Source organism: Falco naumanni, chromosome 5, assembly GCF_017639655.2.
Source record: "Falco naumanni isolate bFalNau1 chromosome 5, bFalNau1.pat, whole genome shotgun sequence".
Classification (NCBI taxonomy): domain Eukaryota; kingdom Metazoa; phylum Chordata; class Aves; order Falconiformes; family Falconidae; genus Falco; species Falco naumanni.
The window spans coordinates 70922704-70947729 of NC_054058.1; the positions used below are offsets into that span (position 1 = coordinate 70922704).

General features: G+C 46.6%; 1 protein-coding gene across 1 annotated transcript in view; it reads left to right on the top strand.

Moving 5' to 3' along the window:
- Nucleotides 1-25026, top strand: part of LOC121089370 (collagen alpha-1(VII) chain-like) — a 104020-nt gene that overhangs the window by 7067 nt on the left and 71927 nt on the right. The window contains exons 6-29 of the mRNA XM_040596572.1: nucleotides 993-1153; nucleotides 2301-2430; nucleotides 3894-4010; nucleotides 4562-4717; nucleotides 5242-5358; nucleotides 7492-7638; nucleotides 7848-7967; nucleotides 8672-8830; nucleotides 10058-10186; nucleotides 10502-10651; nucleotides 11354-11491; nucleotides 11927-12073; nucleotides 13037-13156; nucleotides 16335-16481; nucleotides 16636-16839; nucleotides 17164-17303; nucleotides 18618-18741; nucleotides 20174-20317; nucleotides 20637-20827; nucleotides 21304-21435; nucleotides 22614-22688; nucleotides 22970-23050; nucleotides 23163-23189; nucleotides 24257-24301. Of these exons, the coding sequence (XP_040452506.1) occupies nucleotides 993-1153; nucleotides 2301-2430; nucleotides 3894-4010; nucleotides 4562-4717; nucleotides 5242-5358; nucleotides 7492-7638; nucleotides 7848-7967; nucleotides 8672-8830; nucleotides 10058-10186; nucleotides 10502-10651; nucleotides 11354-11491; nucleotides 11927-12073; nucleotides 13037-13156; nucleotides 16335-16481; nucleotides 16636-16839; nucleotides 17164-17303; nucleotides 18618-18741; nucleotides 20174-20317; nucleotides 20637-20827; nucleotides 21304-21435; nucleotides 22614-22688; nucleotides 22970-23050; nucleotides 23163-23189; nucleotides 24257-24301 (3101 nt within the window). The remainder of the gene's footprint in view (nucleotides 1-992; nucleotides 1154-2300; nucleotides 2431-3893; nucleotides 4011-4561; nucleotides 4718-5241; nucleotides 5359-7491; nucleotides 7639-7847; nucleotides 7968-8671; nucleotides 8831-10057; nucleotides 10187-10501; nucleotides 10652-11353; nucleotides 11492-11926; nucleotides 12074-13036; nucleotides 13157-16334; nucleotides 16482-16635; nucleotides 16840-17163; nucleotides 17304-18617; nucleotides 18742-20173; nucleotides 20318-20636; nucleotides 20828-21303; nucleotides 21436-22613; nucleotides 22689-22969; nucleotides 23051-23162; nucleotides 23190-24256; nucleotides 24302-25026) is intronic.

Genomic DNA, 25026 nt, shown 5'->3' on the forward strand with positions numbered 1-25026 from the left:
CATCAGGGCTTTCCCTATATCCTGCTTTCCACTTGCCCAAACCAGCCCCTTCCCAGTCCAAGGACATGCCAGCTACACCATGGAGATGGACCTCCCAAATCCCCTCTGTTCATCACAAGGGACCTTTAAGGGTTGGATGACCACAGAGGAGCAACCACCTCATGGAGCATCTATTGCTTTGGGACAGTGCTCCTGTGTATTTTGCTTGTGCCTGCATCTCCATGGTTTGCCTAGTGATACCAGATCCTGAAAGTCTTGCTGCCAGTTCAAACAAAAGGAGCAGCAATGGGCTGGGGCAGCCTTTCTGCCCCTTGGGGGCTTTCATCATGGGCCTCTCATGGTGAACTCTGGCAGCACAGCTCGGGATCTTAGGAAGAACTTCACTGCTTGCAGAAAATGCAGAGAGCAGCCAAAGAGATCTCCAGAGATCTAGACCTGTCCCCAAAGAGATACTGATGTTGCAGTGAATCCATAGGTGATTGCAATGAATTCCTGCCTCCTCTTGGCACACAAGCTCATGAGAAGATTAGTTAAGAGCTTGGGGCAGAGCTTGGGAGAACTTCATCTGAGTTCTTAAAGCATCTTTTTTTGCTTTGTCTGTGGTTCTGTAGCACTTTGGGGCTTCCTGTGGTGTTTCATGGAAAGTTCAAGCTCTCTGGCAGACTCTTCCCTGGTGACAGTAAGGAGAAAGACAGGAAGGAGCTGATGCCCTGTGTATTGAGCAGGTGTTCACAGGGGAAATGTAGCCAGAACCGTTTTTGTTTTCCTTCCTTGTGCTGTCAAGTAATTTGTCTAAAGAAAACCTGCTTGTGTGGCTCTGGCCTGGAAACAGATCGCAGCTGCCCCTGTGCTCTCAACCTAAGTGAGTGCCATCTATACCCAAGGCTTTCTCTGCATTGAATATGTTGACTCCATCAATAAACAGCTTGCACATGTACAGCAGCAGTGCCGCCATGGTCCAAACCAAAGGCCTTTCCTTTCTCTTTTTGCAGCTGAGAAGATCATTGGCCCCCAGGATTTGCATGTCAGTGAGCACAGCCACAGTTCACTGCGACTCACGTGGATGCCAGCTACAGGGAGGGTGATGGGGTACCGTGTTCATCTGCATCCCTTGCTGCCTTTGGGGCAGGCAGTTTCAGAGGACCAGCGGCAGGTAGGGTTGCATTCCCATTTTGCAGAGCACCAGTTGCGGCTTCTGGTCTTAGGGATTAGTCCTCTGCTCAGGCTGATGTTGGCACAGCCTGGTTAGGAGATGGCACCATGTCCCTCAGCCATCCCAGTCACTGCCCAGTGCATTGGCATAAACTGAAGCTTGAAGCGAAGGCCTGTAGGTAGACCATCAGATTTGCAGGTGTGTTGGTTGCTCATGCTAATTTTGTCATTGCTGCTGTCGTGAGATGGAGTTTCTGGGAGTGATACAGGGGAAGGTAGGGTGGAAAAAGGATATGGCATGAACTGGCACAAACACCATTGGGATTGATAGGAACAGGTCAATGGGAAACACTCCTTTCTCTCCTTACCTCTGTGATACCACCTCCCAAATAAGCCCATCCAGCTTCTGTAGCAGCATCCCCTGTTCCTCTTGCTGCCAAAATTGTTCACCTTGGTAAGATCTAAGTGTGGTTTGGGTTTGTGTTTGCCATGTCCTTGTGTGAGTTATGCTGCCACGTGTGCCAGCTTGCTTTGGTTCAGCTTGGTCCCTGCACAAATCTGAGAACAAGGTTGAAGGATAGAATGCCTAAAATCTTTGATTTCTAATAATAGAACAAAGCTATGGAAGCATAAATTATTAAGGTTAAGATTATTAATTGTATTAATTATTAAGATTGTGTTTAACAAGAATGATCGGCCTTGGTTGCTTCAGAATCTCATAAGAATATAGTGAAAACACAGAAGTTATGTCTCCACCTGTCTTGCCCTTGGGTTACATTGAAATCTTACTCTATGAGCTTAAAAGAAATCTTCTTTGTCAGAGGTGGTAGCTTTTCCTCTGTTTTCTTCAAGAGGGTTGGGGACCACCTTACACATCATCTTACACATCTATCTTCATCTAGTGTTTTGTGGCCTATCCCATGAAACCCACCCTTCATGCTGTCCTGTCTCAGTGCTCATACGTCCACTGTGAATCTGGATATCATTAGAGGATTGCAGCGTTCTGAGTTAGTGCATTTTAAGAGGCTCCTGCTCATGGAAGTCACCTTGTATAAGGTGCGAAGCCTCGTGCTCCTAACCTGTTCCCAACATGGGGGTCTTCTACTGTTATAGGAATGTAATTATGTCCTTTGTCCCCTGTGTGACAGATTGTGGTAGACGGTGACAAAAGCAGCGTGCTGGTGGCTGATCTGAAACCCAACACCAAGTATGTCTTCACAGTGAGGGCCATCTATGCAGATGCCCTTGGGGAGTCAGCAGTTGTCAAGGGCAAGACAAGTGAGTGTCTTTTCTGCAGTCATCCCCGTGTCTTCTTTGTCTGTGTGGGCCCAGGAAAAAAACCACCCCAAAACAGTATGTACAAGAAGTGGGGGATGGATGGGCAGGGATGGGTAGAAGGAACTTCTGTGCAAATGCCCATGGTGTGGGGTGCAGGACTGTGAGTGGGTGCAGAGCAACCCATGTGGTTAACCCACTTCAAAGCAGAGGGTGCAGCCTGCTGAGTAGCTCACATCATCTTGTTTAATAACCAGCAGGATTTAACGAATCCAGGCTGGGATTCAATTAATGTAAAAGCCATGTACCTGGAATGAGAAAGCTTTTGGACAGCATGGTTTGAGAAACACAGACTCAAGTTTTATGAAGAGAAGTATATTCTGAAGGTTATATTCCATAACTTTTTTTTTCAGAAGTCGATTGTCCAAAGGTTTGGGCAAGCACCATGCATGCCATTAAGGCTTCATTTCACTCAAGGTGAATGCCAAGGTGGTATGGTCATGGCCTTTAGGAAATGTCCCAAGCAGTGATCTCTGGTCTCATGAAATGATCTAGGTTGCAATCTGTCGTGCCAAATTCCTTTGCTGTCACATGGCTGGCTGTAATGACAAGGTTCTTGGAAACAAAGGAGCAAATTCACTCTTGGCCAAACCCTGGAGTGCAAGACATTGTCAGATGTGATGAAAGGAGCAGATTTTGTCTCAGAAGTCTCTGCACCACTTAAGGGACTTTTAGAGTTTAAAGGGTGCACTAATTCCACTTCCCTCCCTGTTTTGGATGAAGTACCAAGTCTGCTTTGCCCGAGGCGTTTTGAAAAGAATTATTCCTTTCTTCCTTGTCTTTTGCTTCTTCCCCAACTCTCTGCAATGTCTTAAGTTGTTTGTCTTCTTGAGGGAAAATCTCCAACAGGATGAATAAATAAAGTGCCTCAATGAGGTTGACTCATATGTACTTGCCAGGAATAAGATGGAATGTCTTTATGGTGGAAATAAATTCATTTGATCCCTTCTCTTATTATCCCCAACATGAAGCCAGAGGCAGAAGCTATAAATCTGTCTGCCATGGCTGGCTGGATCAAAATGGGCTCCCCTTTGTAAGAGTTGTATCCATAGGCACAAGTAGCGTTTGATTCATGTGCCTTGCTCAGTCTGCATGAAACCACTGCAGTTTTCTCTGCTCATGAGGAAGTGCCTTGTGGGTAGGTATTTCAGTACCCAACACTGTTTAAAAAGGAAGCCCACAATCATTCTGCCTTGGTGGTTTTCAGCTCACTTTTCAAGTGGACAGGGTTTGGTAGAGGGGTAACTGTTGTTTTTAAGGAAACAGCTAGCAGAATAGGAAGAATTGGTGCTGCTCACCTTTGTGTGTCTCTGTCCTTAAAGACCAAAGATTTTCCAAGCTCTTTGCCATGGCACTTTATTACAGCACTGTCACATCAATTTCTGCAATATTTTTGTATTCTAAAGCACCTGTGCCTCCAGTCACTAATTTCCGTGTGATAGAAGAAGGACTTTTTAGCTTGAAAGTGTCTTGGACACCTCCACTGGGCAAACTGGAGGGCTACAAGATCTACATCCCCAGAGGTGAGTTCAGATTTTATTAATTTTTCTTGGAGCTTGTTTTAAAAGGACTGGTGACCAAAGGACAGGAAAGATGCTATTTTGTCAAAGGAGCAATGCACCACAGAGCTCCTGGCATTATTCTGGAAGGAGTCCAAGTTAGTCTTTTCCAGACAGTGTGGTTCCTGCAGGAGAGAGGAGAAGAGTCCTTTGAAGGACTTTCTTTTGAAGAACAAGATGGGGATGCTGCTGTGGGTGCTTTGTAACCATTTGCATTGTCACATCCAGACCTACTGTGGATGTTTTTCAACTGCCTGCTTTGGTGTGGATGTGGGGTGAGTTCAAACGTTTGGTATGGCTCACACTCACCTCTGTGTGATCTGGAGGGCTGGGACAGCATGGATATATCAAGCCTTAGTTACAGACATAACTTTCAGCCACGCCACATGGGTTGGGGAACTTCAACCATGCCCTTCAGCCAGCTCCTGTGCATGCTGTTCACCATGTGGTGAAGACATGGGATGTAGACAGGCAGTGGGAAGGCTTTACCATCACTCATCTTCTTGGTTTTGCAGCCAACAGACCAGGAATGACCTACAAGCAGGTTCTGCGGGGTGATGTCTCTTCCCATGTACTGGACAACTTGCAGGAGGATAGAGAATACAACATCAGCATCTATGCCGTGTACCCCCAGGGGCCAAGCCAGCCTGTAGCTGCCGTAGGGAGAACATGTAAGAGGTCTGATTCTGTGGCTGGTTCCTTCTTGCCCTGGGCACCGTGTTCAAACCCGTTACTCTTGATAAGCACCTCACAGTTGGTGGATACTGCAACTACATGTGCATCAAAGGGAAAGTGTTCAACAGGTCCTTTCTAACTCCAGCCTTGACCCCTTCTTTTCCCCCATGACATGCATGGACACGGACACCCTCAAAACACCATCAGGCTGCTTGGGAGGAAGGGTGGGAGATCTGCCAGAGCCTCATTTTCCCTGCCATTTTGCACCCGCACTGCATAAAGCAAGTGAGGTTGATGCATTAGAGGCTTTGTTCCTGGAAAGCAACGGTTACAGATCTGGTTGTTTTCACCACTGCTTTTATGAGATGCCTTCAGCCTGTCAGGCAGGGCAGGAGCCCTTGGAAATCCCTCTCCTTCTGACAGATGAGCTGGAGGAACAGTGATGCAGGGAGGGCAGCCAGCAAAGTCCTCCACTGGCAAGTGCGTGCTCTGAAAGATTTGTTCCCTGTCCTCATTCCAGTGAAGCTCCTGCCTGTGAAAAGCATCTTGCTGCAGAACGAAACGACTGACACACTCCAGGCAAGGTGGAGCCCTGTCCGGGGAGCAACGGGGTACAGGCTTACTTGGACGTCAGCAGGTAGATACGTTGGGGTGGGGTATGTGCATCAGTGAGCTGGGAGATGAAGAGACAGGAGCTGTGAGGTCCCCAAGGCATTGGATGCAATGACAACTTCTTTGTCCAGCCATGCAACGAGAAACGAGAGGGAGCCAGGTTTTTTGTGGACTGTGAATGGTGGAGTCTTGTGTACATGGAGATAAATCAGCAGCTTGCAACAGAGAGTTATGCCATGGGTACTGATGGTAAACTGCCATGGATGCAAAAATACCTGCTCTGGCTCTGCATAAAGCAGGCTAACAGGTACCCATCCTTTTAACATGGGATTAGTTCCAGGTTTACTGGACCTGTGTAGCCTTGGAAAGGGTTAATAGGTAGAGAGAAGCTGGTAAAATACTCCATGCAGAGCTAGATATCACACAGCCCCTGAGCATCTGGGCTTACCCCTGTTTTGGGAGGACAGGTACTACCACATTACAGACTGGAAGTGCCTGTGCTTGTTGCTTTTCTCTGCAGCAGTAAGATCTGGCTTCATCTCCTAGCATCCCATAATGCATCCTCATTCTGAGATAAATTTTGGTGTTTGAAGACAGATCAGCATTTGCAGCTGGAGCTTCTCCCTTGCCCTGAACACAAACATATTTTTGTGCGAAGTGGGGAGCAGAAGTTAGACATTCAGGTTTGATGGCATATTTTGGCCTTGGGAGATGGATATTTCTGTGGTTCAAAGATGAGATGAGAAGTCAGGACACCTGGGCTCCATCACAGGCTTTGAATAAATAGCACACTCCCCTCTGGCTCAGCAATCCTGGTTATGAAATGAGGAGACATCTCCCACCAGGGGAGGGGGGCTTAATTGGAAAACAGCTCTAAAGGTCATCAGAAGGGAACACTCTTTACAGGGAAGATACAAAACTGCTTTTATTGTTTTATAATGAATGTCTCTCTGGAAAAAGTCATGGTGTACCCCAAAACTGAGCTGTTTACCCAGTCCTTGCTCAATACCCCAGCTAGAAATGGAGCACACATGTGCTCAGCTTGCCATGTCTTTGGAGTGGGGACATCCCTTCTTGAGGGGACAGTGTGAGACATCCTCAGCTGAAGCAGCAAGTGCACATCACCTCCACTCTGGATTTGCTCTTTCTGAGCAGCTCTTTCACCTGGTACTAGTTCACCCCATATCCACCAGTGGCAAAATCCCAAGGGGCAGCCCACCCTCTCTGCCCAGCATTGCGTGGTCCTCCCCCCACGCTCCATCCCATCCCGGGGCCATGTGTTATGGGTGCAGCGGTGCTGGGACGCAGACACCTTCTGCCCATCCCAGTGCAGCGGCCCCGAGCACTGGAGGGGGGTGGATTTCTCTGACTTCTAAGACAGAGAATGGCTGATGTGAAGAGAAGGTCCATGCGTGGCGTGGGGTGGGAGAAGGGTGATGGGGCTCAGGGTGCTGGTGGAGCAGAAGATGAGGACATGGCACCCTCCAGTGACCAAACTGCGAATGTCAGCTTTCCCCCCCAAACCCCAACGTACTGCTGACTGTGCCTCCCTGCCTCTCTGAAACGGCGCGTGATCCCCAGGGATTAGATTTTAACTCTTCTCCTGCCATGCCGGGGGGTTTAGCTGAGTAGTTTCTAGTCCCCAACAAGAACACAGAAATGAGAAAATGTCTTTTGTGGCATCAGTTGGCTCAGCATCCTGCGGAGTAGGCAAGATGACACAGCACCCAGTCACCCAGGGCTGGGCAGAGTGTGGACCCTCTTAATGGGACTGCTTGCAGACCCATATGTGGCCAATTGTGTGTCGCTACCTGATTTATTTTCTTTGGTCTGCAAACCCCTGAGTTGCTGTGGGCTATTGATGATCACTGAGGTCTGCCCGAGTGGCTGTGGATTATTTCTACCTGTATAGAATTAGGTCCCCAACCAAGATTTGTGCTTGTTGCACTAAGCCCTGTTTCTACCATCTTCAGCTTGAGGATCTCACTGGCACATGTGCAAGCCCGGAGGATGAAATGCCATTCAATCTTAGGCACTGTGTAGTTCTCAAGTGGTTGTCTGCATGACTGCCCACCTCCCTCCCAGGCAAGGAGACCCAAGAAAGGGTGGTCCTCCTTGGTCTGACCCAGGGGAGCCCAGACATCATTTCTTTTTGCAGAGGGCAGCATCCAGGATGTGAACCTCAGCAACACCTACAGCTACTACATGATCCAGGGGCTGCAGCCTGGCACAGAGTACACCGTCACCATCAATCCCATCTTTGGGGATGTCGAAGGACCAGTGGTGAGCAGTAAAGCAATGACAGGTGAGTGCTGTGCAGCAGAGGTGGGAGGCAGCCCAAGAAGATATGGATGGGGGTCAGGCTGTGCTGGCAGCACAGAGCTGGTGTCATTTGTAGTCACCACTCTGCCTGTCATCTGGTGCAGAAAACAATTTGGGTCATTACAGCTTTTGGGGGGCCACTTAGGAGCTGATGGGACCTTGATGCAACCAAGCAACTCTGCTCTCTTGCAGTGGCATCGAGCACTGTTCAGATGCTGAAAGTGAGTGATATATCCATCAACAGTGCTCTGGTCTCGTGGGACTCGGTTGCTGGGGCCACTGGGTACAGAGTAGCTTGGGGTCCTACACCAGGTAAGATCCCACTCTCCTTCAGCCTGCATCACCTTCACCTCCTGTAGCACAGAATCATGGAATGGTTTGGGTTGGAAGGGTCCTTAAAGATCACCTAGTTCCAACCTCCCTGCCATTGGCACATCTCCCAGCATAGGAGATCAGGCACTGGGAGCTTAAGAGATGGTGGGTGTAAGGACAGGTCCAGCTCATTCACTGCTCTGACCACCCTCTCCCACAACTTCAGGACATGAATTGAAACCATAAATTATTCCTGAACTGATCCAGAATGCCAGCAAGCAGGGTCCCTGCAGCAGCTATGTTCAGCCTGACCCCAGCCCAACACATGGAGCAAGAGTCCCATGCCACCTTGCCTGGTCCTTGGGGAATAGTGGGACAGAGGCTTTGCAAAACTCCCTGCAGATACTGGGGAGGGACAGAGACTGTGCCAACATTGCTGTGGGCCCTGTATGTGAGAGCTGGCTTGATTCCTTTGGTTCCTCTCAGCTGGTTTGGATCCTTCAGTAATTTGAATTCCCAAATAAATAACAACAAGAAAACTCTCTCTTGCCCCAGTGTACATATGAGTGTTCTACAACAGAGGTTCGGTTGGTTTGGAGATGGACTGCCAAGGAAAATATGATGTCTATCCCAGTATGTAACAGAGCTGCTTTCCAGACTCTTCAGTCTTTATTCTCTTCTATTTTATTTTCTCTCTTCCAAAGAGTTCTTTGGCAAAGACCGTCCTCGCCAGCTGGCCCTCAACAAGTCGATCACAGCCTACCAGCTCCACAACCTGGCCCATGACACTGAGTACGTGATTTCCCTGTATGTCCTTTTTGGCTCGGTGGAGGGACCAGGGATCACAACCTCAGCCAGGACATGTGAGTATGGTCAGGGTATACAAGTAGCTACCACAGCATACAGCCCTTGCACATCTGGTTCAATTTAGTGTATCCCTACAAAGGCCTTACACTGTACCTCCTGCACCCCACTCCCATCATCTGCCCCTCATGTCAGGGGCACTGTGGTGATGGTCCTCTGCCCAGCCAACCTGCTGCACCTGGTGGGTGAGACCGTGAATCCCAAATGCTTTAGATTTTCTGCCTGGGAGTCTTCAGATGCAAACTGGAGTATGTGTGCTCTGCAGTGGATCTGTTCATGCGCTGTGGGCTTGGGTAGAGCTTCAGATACGAACGGCCCAATCTGTGCTTCCTGAGCTTCCAGGCCTCCCAAAATCCAGACCAACGGCCAAAGTCTTCAACATTGTGGTCAAAGAGTCTAGCTGGAAAGGAGATGAGACCTGGGTAAATTCTGCCATATGAAGCCATAGGGAGTTAAAGGAACATCCTAATGTGGTCATTTCTGCCTGGTGACAAGGGCTGTCCCCTTCCTCAAAGAAGGGGGGACTCCAAAGGGCTATACTGGAAGATCAGGTTGCCTGGCAAGATGCAGAAGATGCAAATTCTTCATGTAAAATAGGGAAAGATGGTGGTCTATTTGATGGCCAAAGTTGTCCCTCCATAGAAAACTTCTTGGTTGCTGCATCTTGGCAGGAGGTGGGGGGCAGCAGTGCTGAGCATGATGATCAGAAAGCAGAGGCAAGATTTACACAGTACCAGAACTCTGCTTGGAGAGGTTTAAAATGGCAGCAGGTGACTAGCAACCCTGGAATACGGTATGGAGATAATGGGTTGACCTTTGTGAAGAAGAGCACAGGCAAACAGGGATGGTCAGCACTTGTGGGATCTCTGGGTGGATGTTTCACCCTGCAGTGACAGGCGGTGGCAGTGGCAGGTGGGGCGCTGGGATCTGCATCCCTTGACTCCCTGCATCCCTGTACTGCCTGTCCTGGGGTTGCAGAGGTGCACCCACATGGATCTAGAGCAGAACATGCTCCTTGGTGCTAAGGGAGGTAGGATGTACATGCACAGCCCAGACCTCAAGCAGTACAAACTGGTGTCTCTGCAGGTGAGGAGGATGAGACACTGAGGATAAGCAAAGGTACCACTTTTAACCTTTTTATATAATTTTGGCCTGCTTATACTGCCAATGAGGAGCCCTGCTGGACAGCACTAAGGACACTATCTAATACTATTGTCACCCTGCAGCTCCTCTTGGCTACGTTTCCAATTTCAAGGTGATGTCCTACACGAGCACAAGCCTGTCTATGGCGTGGAGTGCCACAGCAGCTGCCACCAAATTCAAAGTCACCTGGAGCCCTGTGGGAGCAGGCAAAGGTGAGCAGAGAAAGGGTGCACATGCTCATTCCTGGCACAGACCCATGTCTGTGGCTGTGGCCAAGGGAAGCATCTTTCTAAACTCCTGATCTACTGCCTCAGGTAGGAGAGATCTCAGTATTGAGAAACATGGTCCTCAGCCTGCACCTGTTGGCAATGGCTCCTTCTCTCTTTGTGTTCATGCTCTTCTATTTATGAATGTAATCCTCAAAGTTCTGAAACAGTAGTAAGCAAGGAATGGCTGTTTCCTTCGGAGGGGATGCCACCAGCCTCACTGGTGAACTACAGGCTCTGAAGTATCCCTTTTTTTGACAGAAGAACAGGTTGCCAAGACTCAGTACCTGGGCAGTAGAGTGTTGGCTTACCGGATTGACCACTTGCTGCCTGACACCCTTTATAAAGTCAGCGTTCGGGCTGTCTTCAGCAAGGCTGAGGGGCCGGAGGTGACTCTCACTCACCGCACAGGTATGTCCTGGTGGAACCACCCTCTTTGCGTTGGGTTGCAAAGACTGGATTCATGGTCTTGTGCACTGCACATTAACGGTGGAGTGACATGAGCAGCCCTCATAGCTGGTAGCAATAATCCACAGCTGTTCCTATGGGTAGGAGTGGACAGGTCCCCCTGGCATGTCAAATAGGCTTGCCATAGGTGGGCAGCCCTGGATGTATTAACGTGGTCCCCAGTCTTATTTATCCACAGCCATCTCAGAAAGGCAGGAGCCTCTCTGCAGGCACCACTCAGGGTCAACTCACCAGCATGCATTCTTGAGGTTTACCATTCCCTGATTTGTGGCTCTGCCTCTTCAAACTTGGGGTCCTGAGTCCTTTCAGTGTCTTTTTCACATGAGTTTGTCTGAATCACAGTTCCCCATGGTGTTTGAAGATGCATCTGGATGATCTGTCCTCTCGTGGCCCCCTCCTCATGTCCCTGTGTCATGTCACCAGAGTTTAGTGCAGGCAGTGAGAGATGTGGATGAACTCCCTCAACTGCAGTGCTCCTGTCCATGGATTCATTAGGAAATAAAGCTTGGCGTCCCTGGATAATGTCTGGAAAGTAGACATGGCATCAATACTCACATCTTCAGCTCTATAGCTTAGAGCCACAAACCTGATGATGTTTAACTTCAGCTGTTACTTCAGACATCTTACCCTGGTTCATTTTTGCAGCATCTTTTGCAGACTCCAGTCCCATCCAAACCATCCAAGATTTGAAGATTATTGAAACTGGTGTAAATAGTTTGAAGCTGTCTTGGAGGAGGCTTCCTGGAGTAACTCACTATAAGATATCCTGGGTGCCATTTGATGGTAAGCAACCTGGTCTCCTAGGTGTAGTATGAGGACAGAGCACAAGGAACCCCAAAAATGGAAGCTTAGCTCATCTTATTCCTTTTCCCACAGATGGTCAGGGTAGTTGGGGACTGCAACATCTATGGCAGCAGGTTGAAGCCCTGTGAACCAGGTTTTAGTCTCTAACAAAGATGCCATTTGGATGTAGGCATAGTTCAGGTTTAGGAAGTCAAAGAAGTGGCTTCCTTCCAGCAGCGCATGTGATGTTTTTGTGACCAGATCTCTCACCTGCCCATGCCTCAATTTCCCCAGATGAAAAATAAGTTCATAACCCTCCTCCCTAGCCAGGTCCCACAGGATCTGTATGAGGAAGCTGCTGTAACAATGATTGTTAATAGCAATTACCTTGCCCTTTCTGTGTATGCTGTGGGGTTTTGGAATGTCTCCTCTTAGGTGGCTTGGAAACTTCCCAGCTGGTTGCAGCAGAAACAGACTCCTTCATGATCTCCAAACTGAAGGAGAGCACCACCTACACCATCTGCATGTCTGCAATGATCAGGGGACGGAAAGGAAGCCCCACACTCCTCACAGCCAAAACCTGTGAGTACAAGACCACTGGATGGGGACAAGCGCATCTCCACATTAGTGCTGGGGGCTGTGTCTTCCTAGGGGCTATGATGTGAGATGAGGATGGAAGAAGAGCAATACTGGCCAACAGACACCTTACTTCTCAGGTGCCACCAGCCAGCATGCCAGAAAACATGTATTGGTCTTCTCTTCCTATTACCGAGAACCACTGAGAGTTTGCCTGTCTTCTCCTGCCAATAATCACCATTGGATGCTGGTTTTGTGACAAATTATCTTGGAATTACCTCTTTAGTTACAGCATCTTGACCATTTCCAGTAGATAAAGGCAAACAACTCTCATGATGCTGGGGCACCATGTGACTTGATGCTGTAGAATCGGCAGATTTGGAGACCAAACACTGGAGAAGGTCAGGGGTGTGGAGCCAACACTGTGGTTTCAAGAAGCACTAGCACCTGACACAAGTGAGAAGGCAAAAACTTTATTGCCTATCCCAGCATCTCAGATTTCACAGTCAGTTTAGAGAAACACACAGCAGTTCAGGCTCAAGATCTGCCAAAAGTTATTTGCTAAAAATCCACCAGTTCCCACCAGCTGAGGATCGGATCTGATTTAGCTTTCTGGAAAACCCCTAAAGTGCTGTAGGGACTCCTTCCTCTCACCAGAAACATGATGCTAATTTAGGAGGCAGAAGGTCTTCAAAGCTGTTTGCAGGCTTAAGACGTGTTTCCTGGTACACACATCTTTGCACCCTGGGGTAGGTATCATCTGAGAGTTTCAACAGGACCTGGAGCCATGAAGAAAAGTAGTGGAGATGTGCTTCATGCTCATCATTTCTATCTGGACTTATTGTCTTTGATTTCAGTGGGGCCAGGATTTGTGCTTCCCAAAGGATGCATCAGCTTCCTTTCAGCTTGATCAAGCTTTTGGTGGTAGCTTCTACCCACCTTAGGCTTTGTTTCTTTGTTTTCCAACAGTGGATTTACCCAAAGTGACTGAGTTCACAGTGCAGGAGGCTGCGGAGACCAGTGTTTTGCTGACTTGGATGGCTGTTCCTGGAGCATCCACATACCTACTAACGTGGCGCTTGTCCTCAGGTAATGCTTTTTGTGATGGGAGGAAGAATGGCTTGTAATTTGGTCCAGTCCCCTCCTGTGTGAGATGCTTCTTCACCCAAGGGGATCTGAGGATGGAGCATGCATGTATCTGGCTTGCCCTGTGGTCTGTTTGATTAAGTACCTGGTTTTAGAGCCAGCTGATGCTGCAGAAGATGCAAGTGGCAGGTATTAAAGGGGAAATTTCCACCAGCAGCCTTAAGTGGCTGCTATTTCCTTCAAGTGTCATGACTTGTGTCTCCAGGTGCTGCCCACTTTGACCTGGGGTAAATGATGCTGTCACTGTTGGCACCAACACTGTTCATTCTTTTGAACCCATCTGGACCCTGTTTAGCAAAAGAACAAAAAGTTGACCCTGGGGGCTTCCACAGATCATGTCCTGTCATCTCAGCTTTTCATTTGGGTGAAAAAGGACGGGGTGGGGGGCGGAAAATGGAAGCTGGCCCACTGAGGAGACTCTCAAGATGACACATTCAACCATTGCAAAATCCTCAGGGGAAGAAAAAAGAGACATGAAAATTGCTTAGGAAAAAGCCTGCTGGTTGCTATTATCAGTCTCTCTTCCTCTGGAGTCACTACCTGTCCATTAGGGATAGTTGCAGTGAGCCAAAAAAGGTTGGCTTTTGTCATCCATACAACCCTAATTCTTATCTGTCTAAAAGCTTTGCTTTATGGTAAAGAGCTTTTAAAACTTTCTTAATCATTGCTCACAATTTCTAGCGTCTATTTCTTCTTCCAGTTAATTTGGCCTTACAGGGTTTGCTGTCTTAAAGCACCAGCTATATTATTTTTTCCTGGAGTGGGCTTAAGCTTTGTTTAATATAGCAAGTTTCCTGTTGTTGTTTCAGCCACTACATTTTTGCAAGGGATCTGTTCATCTTCACAAGTCGATAAAGAAAACGAATCTGACACTATTCCCCTGTGGTCCCTGCAATGCTTTTTGAGTTACCAGGTCATCAGCTTTCATTTTTTTTAATTCCAAGAACATTTTGCTATTGGCAGCTTAAGACTTAAAGCATATGTCACTGAGGATGAAGTCTCCTGTGGTGGCATCATTTTTTTGCTCTGCATATTAAGGATAAGCGATTAGGGAACTGAACATTCAGCTCTCTAGGGTGATTCAAGTGATCTAATGCAACTGTTCCCCTCCTGTACCATATTGTTAAAATACCAATCCGTAACTATTAAAAAATCATTGGTTTCAGAGTTGTCAGCAGCTCAGAAATGGATAATACCGTGTCTGACAGTCCCCCTGTGCCCTCACTTAATTGATCCTTCTGAAATAGGTTTACAACTATTGATTTAACATTCCAATTAGGTGAATCTTGCTACCACACTTCAATAGTACCAACAAGATCAAATTTATGCTCACAAGTGAGTAATTCCAATTTAAATTGTTTAATTATCCAGGCTGTCATAATTAGTGTATAAAGGCAATTAAGAATTTTGTTGGGGTTTTTGGGGTTTTTTGTTTTTTTGTCTCTTGGTGCCTTGATTCATTTTCTTCTCCACAACTTGTTTTTTTTTTTTTCTAAACGAGTACTCATTCATTACCTCTTTCCCTTGCCCCCCTTTTAAGCTTCTTTAGTGCCCTCTCCTCTGCTGGCTGATCCTAGCCAGCCTGCCCTGTAAAAGATTGGGTCCCCTTCTACACAGCTTGAGGTCATCCCACCTGTAGACCCCCTCTGTCCACTGTTAAATAAAACCAAATGCGCATGTATTTCAACGAGGCTCCATCCAGAGCCAGCCTTCCTCCCCCATGTAACAGGAACAACTTTGGAGAAGGTCAGCTAGGCACTGCCCTCCTCTCTCTTCTACCTTCTCTTGACTATCCATGGAGCACCAAAGTCATGGTTTTCTTATCCACCTAATCCACAGATACTCGTTTAATCTTGCATTTGCACCTTGAGCCTCACAGTCTCTCTCTTGCAAATCAGCTTCATTTTTTGTAGAAAGTTGTCCCAGGCAAAGACTATCTTCCTTCTCCAAAGCATGCAGACTTTTCCTGCATGTGCTTGTCAGTCTTGTGCTGGGCATCCCTCCCTGTGTATGATCCAGGTATGCCCTACCTCAGTCCACCAGCAAAGTCTCCTTCCTGTCCTGGAGCACATGTGGTAACCATGCAGTTTCTCATTATGTGAAAGCCCCATTACATGAAACAATATTTAGTGCTACACAACAGCATAGCTGTAAAAGGAAAAGTAGGTGAACATGCCTGTTTGGGGGTTTAGACAAGCAGGGTGAGTGGTGGGCTGCCATAGATCTGTGCTTCATCAGAGCTGTCAGCTTGTGTTTCATACAGCAAATCTCCTCAGACAAGGTAGTGTGGCACCTAAACCAATTATTACTATTTTGACTTGCCTACCCAGAGGGAGGGGAGTAGGAGAGTTTGAATCAAACTGCAAGAGGGATTTTTTTTAAAGGAGCAAAGCCTCCCATCCAAAATTTTTTGGGGGTAATTGAGAAAATTTAATGAAAATTAAACAGAGGATTTATACTGATGTAATTTCTTTCCATGGAAAAGACTTCTACTTTTTTTATCTTTTTAAGGGAAAATGCTATTTCAGAATGAAAAGGTGAAAGTTTCACTTTGAACAGTGTCAAAACTCATCATTCGATAGTTCTAAAATAAGACACTTATAAAATGTCAAAACATTATTCTGACATTTTCACACATTTTTCCTATCATTATTTTAAATCAAAACTATCTATTGTATGTGGCCACATTTCTCAACTAAGTTTGACTCTACTTTGCAGTGAACTTTCCAATCATTTCTAAACAAAACAAAAAAAAAGAATCCTGTTTCTATACATGCTAACTGCTGCAAACCATTGGTCTGTCACAGAGCTCATCCTCAGACACCGCCTGGACCAAATGCCCTCTCTAAACGCTTGTACAAATTCCCATTTTCTTTTCCTGTTCATGTACTCAAGAACTCCCTTGTCAGATGCAAACAACCTTATTTCTTCTGGTTTAGGACCTGACCATCCCAGTTTGCAAACATGTCTTACCAAGAGCCTCTGCTCTGAAGCCCAGGACTTACCTTGTCCCCAAGCTCCTGTTTGCCAAAGGTGGTGTCATTAGAAGATGGGATGCTAATGGGAGTTATTTTGAGTTTCTCTGGCTCCCAGTCAATGTGTGTTTCTTCCTCTTTCACAGCTTCTGATCTTTCCCAGGAACTGTTATCAGCAGCTTCTAGATCATATCGGGTGACAGGACTGAGCACCAAAGAAATGTATTTTTTTTCTATAAGACCAGTCTTTGGAGATACGGAGGGACCAGAGACAACGCTCCTGGGACAAACAGGTATGAAAGCTGAAGACTTGTGTTGCAGTTTTACCTAGGTAACTGCTATTGAGAGTAATTTCTTGGCTTGCCTACCCTTCTGATGCTTTTGCTAGATAGTGGCATCATAATTAAAAGAGGTCTAAAAGACACCTTTTCTGTTTTCCTCTTACAGTGGGGCATCACAGAGAGTCACCTGCACCAATCACTCCAGTGACTTTGACAAAGCTGGATATGATGAGGTCCCCATCCACACCTCCCAGCAATGTGGGAACCACTCCTCTTTCACTGGCCACCACCACAAAGCTACCACCAAAGCCAGAGACCCCACTACTGACAACTGTAGTGTCTACACCACTGACAACTGTCCCTGTGCCAAGTGAGTGTGTATCCATGTGTGATTTGATGATGATATAGCAGTAAGTAAAAGGGAGCATGGTCTTCTCTGATCTCAGGAGCCAAAACTAGTCTTTAATCATTGAGTAGTGAGAGTGGAACAATGTCAGGGAAGGAGAAGACACAAACCTCATAAAATGCAGTGAAGCTCTCAGCACTGCCCTGTAGGGTGAAGGTGCTGTCTGCTCACTCACCAACATATGGCCTCACTAGTGGTATTTGGTTTATTTTGTTGCTCTGAACACAAAGAAACATGCTTCTGCTTTAGGACCCCCCATCTTACAGAGATCCTCTCTTCCCTCTGCAGTCTGTGGCAAGTTCAAAGCAGACATTGGGTTCCTGGTGGACGAGTCCTCGAGTATTGGCCAGAGCAATTTCAATAAAGTGAAGGATTTCCTCTTCCGGATCATTTCCTATTTCCCTAAGATTGGACCTGAAGGGACACAGGCAAGATTTTGTTATTCTGTTTCCTGAAGGTGTTTTTCTTCCAAGTGTTCACCTTTTGCTCATCCCTGCGATGAGAGTAGTCTGCTTGCTCACATGTTGTGGGTCAGAAACGCTACGTGCTCTACCTAAAGACATGTGTGTCCAACAAAGACATGAATGAGAGTCTCCTAAATGTCAGCTTACTCCTTTGGATATATTTCCATTTCTTGGTTATTTTTCCAAGATCAGGTCATCAGGAATAAAGTAAATTCCAGACCTACTGAAGTGGTGTCTAGGTTATGGAGCACAGGGACGTGTCAGGTGCATGTCCCCCTCTAAGACCCCATTTCTGCCCACATGCAGACTGCTAATGGTTAGAGACCCAGGTGGGGGCCAAGATGGGAGATGCAGCACATGCCATCAGCTGCCTCCTCTAGACAAGCAGAGGACCAGACCTCCTGGCCATGCTGTGAAACACCCCAAGGACAAATGAAAAGCCTACAGCATTAAAGGACAACTCAGAAAAGCCAATGGAAAGACTCAGTAGATAATTTTGTGTCATTTCTGTTTAATTAATCCAGTATTTTAACTAGCCCTTTACAAGGGAGACCTATGTAGCTCACTTTCAGTTGATCTGGAAATGGGAACTTCTTGCACTCTTTGCTTGCAGGTAGCCTTGAAGGTTTAGGTACATGATGAAGTTACCCTGGGTTAGCAAATAATTCTGAGGACATGAAGACATTTTGATTTCAGTGGCTATAGTATGGGCTGAGTAGCTGGCTTCCTTTTGCAGTCAGCAGAGATCAGAGGTTTAATTCAGCAGGAAGGGGTGTTGCCATGGGAGGTGCTGCAGCAGGAGGTGCTCTCACCCAGCCATGAGCTGCCCAAAGTGCACCAGTCTCCCATTGGTCCTGTGCTGTATCCACCAGCAGAAATCCCTGATGCACTAGATCAGGGGTCCTCAAACTACAGCCCGCAGACTGGATACAGCCCCACAGGGTCCTCAATCCGACTCCCCGGTATTTACAGAACCCCCCTGCTCCCCCCACTGGGGTTGGGGGGGGAAACCAAGCAGCCGCAGATGGCTGCCTGCCACTTCATCCGCGCGCTGGCCCCCTGGTTAAAAAGTTTGAGGACCCCTGCACTAGAGAGTCCAAAATAGTGCCTTGCCCATCCTTCAGTGTATGCTGGTTTCAGTCTGCAAGAAGCACAATCTCTTTCCACTCCTGTTTGCACCACAACTAGGTGTATTATCCAACCCGAGGTAGATTACTGACAGCCCTCTTGCTATGTGCCCGAGCCCTCCATGGTTTTTAACCCTGTTTTCTTTGGCAGGTTGCTGTTGCTCAATACAGTGAGGAGCCCAGGGCAGCCTTCTACTTCAACCAGTACCGTGACCGCAACAGTGCCCTGAAAGCTATCAAGGAACTGCGCTATGCTGGAGGCAACACAAAAACAGGTGTGGATGGGTGAGCTGCACACATAGGGTGGACCTTCTGGCCCAACACAGAAGCTAGGGGCCAGAGAAAGCATTTGTCTGAGTGCTTTGAACCCACTTACTTGGTTAGAATGCTATCATAGAATCGTTTAGGTTGAAAAAGACCTTTAAGATCATCAAGTCCAACCGTTAACCTAGCACTGCCAAGTCCACCACAAAACCATGAAGCACATCTATGCTCTGGCCCAAAGTTCTTTAAAATTTGAGAACAGAGGATCCAATTTAGTTTTATTTCCAGGGATGGTCTTTCCAACTAGCCTGATGTCCTTTATCCTTGTCTTAGTTTTACTACTGGGTCTCTCTCCATTATTTTATAGCCTTGCCGGCACTGGAGAGAGGTTTTTATACATGGCTTGGAGACAAAGCCCATAAGCGTTAGGCAAGCATAGTTGATGCTGAAGCATCCTTATTGTCCACTGTATGCACATTTTAGTCAGCAAATTCCAAAGGTTATTGCCTTGTTACCCTGACAACAAAACAATGTGCTGCGTCCTATTTTCATGGTGTGTCATCACATAATGTCCTTTGTTCACCTCTGTTGTACACATAGCACAGCTCTTCATTAGCTTAGCATCTCAGAAATTCAGACATTTTTGTCTTATGTAGTTAAAAAGCTCAGAGACAGACAGCGCTCTCCACCTGCTCGTTCCCAGCAGGACAGTAGGGTATACCTGGTTCCCTGAAGGTACATGAGCAGTAATGTTAAATTGAAAGTAGTTAGTTTTAACTTTTCTAATTTTAAATGGCCCAGTTAACATCTTCCCACCAGTCCACATAAAGGGAAGCTTTAGGCCACCCATGTATGTTAACTGAAGGCTTATATACCTCATCCTGGCTCAGTGGTATTGTCAGGAACACAGAAAAATGGGGCTGATCAAGATACAGGAATTCTGATGGGACTGGTTAGGGAAAGCAGACAAGAAACTGGTCAGGCTGCAAATTCCTAGGTAACCTTACCTCTACTCCTTTTTATTGAGATTGTGTCAATAGAGACATTTTACCCCCCATGGGAGTCTTTCCATACTGTTTGGGGGCTTCTTAACCATTTCAGTTTGGGGAGAGTTCTTTGTGAAGCTTTCCAGTCATTCAAAAGAAATTTGAAAATGGGAATTCCATGGATTCCTAGAGCATAGGAAAAATGCTTCGAATCTCCTGAATATGATTTTTTTTCCTTTCCAAAACTACCTCCTGAATTCAGCCTGAACCATTTCAGCCAACCTGATTTACTGCTGTCTTCCCTCAAAAGACATTGCCCTATGATAGGGGCTGCTATCCATCAATGGGACCACACTGAATGTCCTTTTTCCTCCATCTGTGTAAGGAGATCCACAATGCCCAGCTGCAGACCTAATACTTAGGCAGATTTATGCCGTGTGTCTCCATGTTTACTCAGGTCGTGGTATAGCCTACATGCTAAAGGAGTTATTTCAGTCCTCCAGAGGGATGAGATCAGATTTCCCTCACATGATGGTGCTTGTGACTGATGGACAATCCCAGGATGACGTGTTGCCACCAGCCAGAGTGGCCCATGCTTTGGGTAAGAGTTGTCCTGTTGCATTTCCCTGAAACCTTGGTTCTTCATGAATTTCCAGGGGGTTGAGAGTGGTACATTATGTGATGTGTACACTTGGAGTGCGTTGTTGGCTTTCTGCCCTCCTTTATCCTCTCTTCTTTCTATTCCTAGCTTGAGTGTCTTGGTTTGCTATAACTCACACATGCTGCTTCAGCTGAGTTCTCACATAGCTACTGAAGTACCTGATCCCAGAAGAGGTTATTAGCAGGAAGATTGTGATGAGGTGTTTGGAATCTCTGATCTCAAACGTTTTTGCTTCTGTTGAGTGAGCGATGTATTTCAGGGATCCGCGTCATTGCTGTGGGTGTCTCAGGAGCTGACCCCATTGAGCTCAACAGCATCTTGCTGCAGCAGAACCTCCAGAACGTTTTCTATATCAGAACATTCGACGACTTCCCAGAAATCCTCCGAGAGATGATAGAAGTCATTTGTTCTGATCCTCAGGCTTCAGGGGCCCAGCTGCCATTGGGAGAGGTGAGCCAGTTCACAGATCTTTGAATATAAGCCAGCTTGCTTGGTGTGTGTTGTGCAAAAGCGCAATCTTCTTCCCTGAGCAAAGTTTCAAAGGTTTAGGACACTGGGTCCAATCCTGACCTCACTTACTGTCCAACCCTAGAGATAAGGAACAAAATCTTTGAAATCAAAGGAGTGGAACTGGGGAATCCAGAATACAGGATTGAAAGTTTTGTTGCATAAGGCCATTGCGGGGGCAGAGCACTTGGATGTATTATAAATTTATTGCCCCCTTCTAACTCTAGTTGATGGGTCATTGCTATGAATGTGAGCTTGTCTGCAGAGTATCTCCAACAGTGATATTTTATGGCTGTTTCAATGAAAAGATGGGTGATAGAAAAGTGCAGTGACCTCTTGACACCTGTTGAAGGCTGATGTTTGATGTCTGGTTCCAAAACTTGAAGGATCACTGATCTAAGCCAAACTCTATGCTGTAGGGTACCCGACATGAAGCTGACAAGCAATTGCCATTTGGTGACACGGAGAGCAAGCCACACATGCCTGATACGTCATCAGCTGAACCACATACCCAAAAAGAAGAGGATGCTTGTGATCCCTGGTGTTTAAAGGTAAGAATTAGTTCACTGTGTCTGTTTGGGGGTTTATATTTCAAAGAGACGATGATTACTGGTCTGATCAGGTCACTTCTCATCCCTGTGTGGTGTGCAGTGGAGTTATATCAGTGTCAAGACTTTTAACTCTGGGAACCATGTCCATGTTTGGGAAGGACATCCTAGAAGCTGCCATTTCAGCATGGGAAATGCAGCACCCTCCTGTGCTCCTTCCCAGCAAACCAATGAAATTCAGGTTTTCCATAAATCCTGCTTCATATCTGCCAGCTCCATGCAGACATCACAGGTGTCCTGTGGCATCTCAGCTCTATGCTCCATGTGAGCCACTGAACAGACCAACAAGTTGCTGCTGCTCCTTACTTCAGAAATAAAATGTCAGGGGGCAAATCTACCCACTCCTCATACCAAGCAGGAAGCCAGAGGACATGAAGAACAGTAGGACAGCCCCAGAGCCCATGTGCTGGTCTAGTGAGTTAACTGATGTGGCTGTAGCCAGCAAAACTGAACAGTGTATGTTAGCTTCACTGGAGAAAATTAGGGTCTCTGTAGTAGCTGGTGGACAGGTAGTCAGTGTGGTGAGCAGTCTGGTCATGATTCAGTTCAAAGGTAGGTGTCCACACTGGCAGCATAGCTCAGATGGTGATGTTTGTGCTGTAGCAGTCTAAAATGGGGTGAGGTGACTGCTGTCTGTGGACAGTTGAATTAGTCTTTATTTCGTGCCTCCCAAACTCCTTTCCACAGTTTCTCCGATGGGGGAGAACAATTGTATTGACACTACCCTAAAGCCTTGCAGATATGTAACCAAGAATATTTAGAGTCTGTCTGAGACAGAAAGCTCCTGAACTATAGATGACATGGGCCAAGACTTTTTGAGGCATCAATATATTCCCTGACTGCATTTTGTCCTCACACAATGCTGTGTTCTCCATCCTGTTTTCCCAATTTCAGTGCAAGCTTGAGACAAAAGAAATAATGGATGACCTCCAAGGGACTTTAAATTGTCTAATGATATGAACAGGTCTCCTGGATGATCGACTTTGCTTCTTCCTTTTGTTGCATAAGCCAAGGAGCATGCTAGTCTGTATTTTGTGGTCACTCTGGTTTGAGTTTATTTGCCATCCTTTGGTGGATAATAATGTCTTGATCATTTCTTCCATTTTCCTTCTCCTTTCAAGAACTTCAGAGGCTCACTGGCTCGCAGAGGCTATGACTCATACAGCTTTCCTACAAAGGGAGAGAAAGGAGAGCGGGTGAGTCCACCAGCATGAATCATCCACTTGATTAATATGCAACTAAATAATTAGGAAGAGACCTAGCAAAGAATCATCTTCAGTTCTTTTATGTTGGTGTTCTGATATATCCCACTCCATGCTGGCTTTGAAAATCAGGCAAAAGAAAGCTAATGTGTGCATGTGCACAGTGGCAGTTGGGGATTCTCTCAAGTGGTACAGAAAGCTAGTGCTGCATGAAGCTGTTTGGATTTGGAGGTCTGGGGCCATAACCTGCGTGCTGTTACTTTCCATGTATTTAGGGTCTACCTGGGAAGGACGGCATTCCTGGGCTGCCAGGCAGACCGGGGCGCACAGGTCCTCCTGGTCCCCCTGGACTCATGGTATGTGTTTGTTTTAACAAACTTTGTCAAAGTGCTGTTTAAGAGAAGAGTGAGCATGTCTCTCAAATATCTCTTGTCTCTCTCTCCCCGCTCCCCCCTCCCCATTTTGCAGGGTCTCCCTGGCATCCAAGGTGGTGTTGTAAGTATTTTCAATGCAGCAAAGATAATCAGTACAGTGGGACCCTAAAGCTTTGCTTTTCAAGCCTTTCAAAGGCCAATTGTGCTGAGCAGGACAGGAAGCCCAAGTGACCCATTTTGCCTTTATGAGGGGCTGTTGATGTCACCAAATAGCTCCAAAGAGTCTTCCTTCTGGTCAGAGAACTGGCAAATAATGCGACACAACATGGGCACATTTCTAACCAAGTAACTCTCAGTGAACCAGAGCTGTCCAGAAAAAGACTGTGAACTCTGCCTTCAGCTATATATGTATCAGTCCTACTGCATAATCACCAGCAGCAACATTTGCTCACAGACTTCCCATACACAACATGCAACATTTCATAACATTGCCTGGAAAACATGCATCTTGCCAGGCCAGCCAAACCTTGTATGCCCTTGTGTTTGCTGTACTAATTGCTCTACACTGTTGATGTCATTGATGGTGGCACAGCTTTGCACGCTAGATCAGAAGTCACAAAATGTACCTCCTCTGCTTTTACCTGGGCTCTATTAGTAGGAAAATGACTGTATTGGACCAGATAAATCCCCCTTGGCCCTGAGAGCTGTATTGAGAAGGTACACATTCTGAGGTGCCCAGGTCATTTGAGATGCCCTAGGATTTCCAAGGCAACCATCAAGGGCTGATAAAATATGGGTCTTGAAGAACACTTGTGAAGTAAGAGCTGGAGGTCAGGGAGGTATCAGAAAGCATCACAAATGGCACAAAACACCAGTGTATGTGTAATTGAACTAAGTCCCTGACCTCTGTTGGCTGCAACATGGTGTAAACAGCCAGCTCTTGTGCAGAAGCAACGTTTCAGTGGCACCATCTTGAACTTAACTCCATCTTTTGGGCTTGGTTCAGTTGATTAAAGAGGTCTCTCATGCTATTTGAGATGTCCCATCTTCCAGCTGATGCTCCCCTCGATATTGGGACCAAAACCTATTTTCATGACCACTTTAAGAATGAATGAGATTTCAGATTTTATTAGAGACAGGTCTGTGGTCTTGTGGGTGCTTTGCTGCAAGGTTTATTTTTCATTCCAGGGATCTCCTGGCTATCCAGGACCAGTGGGGCCAAAAGGAGACAGAGTGAGTTTCATTCCTGGGTTTCACTGGGAGAAAGCTTTTGTATTGCTCTGATCTTTAATTTCTAAGCATTTGCACAGTGACCTTTGGTGAATATGAACTTCTGAGCTACACATAACTAGTGCCACACTGCTAGTCTTCAGCCTGGGGAGTGGTCCTTCAGCTTTGCTAGAAGGAATCGAATGTGTTTATGGAGAAATTTCTCAGTCCTTATCACAGGCCCTTGGCACATATCAGTTGGTTATTTGCAGAAGGAGGTAGCACTTAGATGGATCATTCTGCCTTTCTGAGTTTCCACTATGAACAAGCTTGTTTGAATACATTTAATACACAAAAAGGTAAGGCTTCAAGATCAGTTGTGGGCAGATCCCAGGAACCATTCTATTGTCCTTCCTTCATCCCCCAATGCCCGTTCCTCCCCCTTCCTTGCATCCACCTAAGTCGTCTGTATGGCTAAAGATCAGGGAACAGATCCTGCTGAAAGCCAACCTTTTTTCCCCTGATTAATTTTCTTCCATGACAGTAAGCAAAGCTCATGGATATGGCCATGTGGTTTCTGATACCTGAAAAAGAGTTGCAGCAAGCAGGTGGTTTGGGTTTGCGGTGCAGGGAGGAACTGTTTGCTTTTAAAGTTACTTACACTGATCCTGAAATTGCTCCTAAGTCATGAAACTGCCAGTCTGCACCCAGACCTCCCAGCGCAGCTGAGTGTGTCCCCTGCTCCCTTT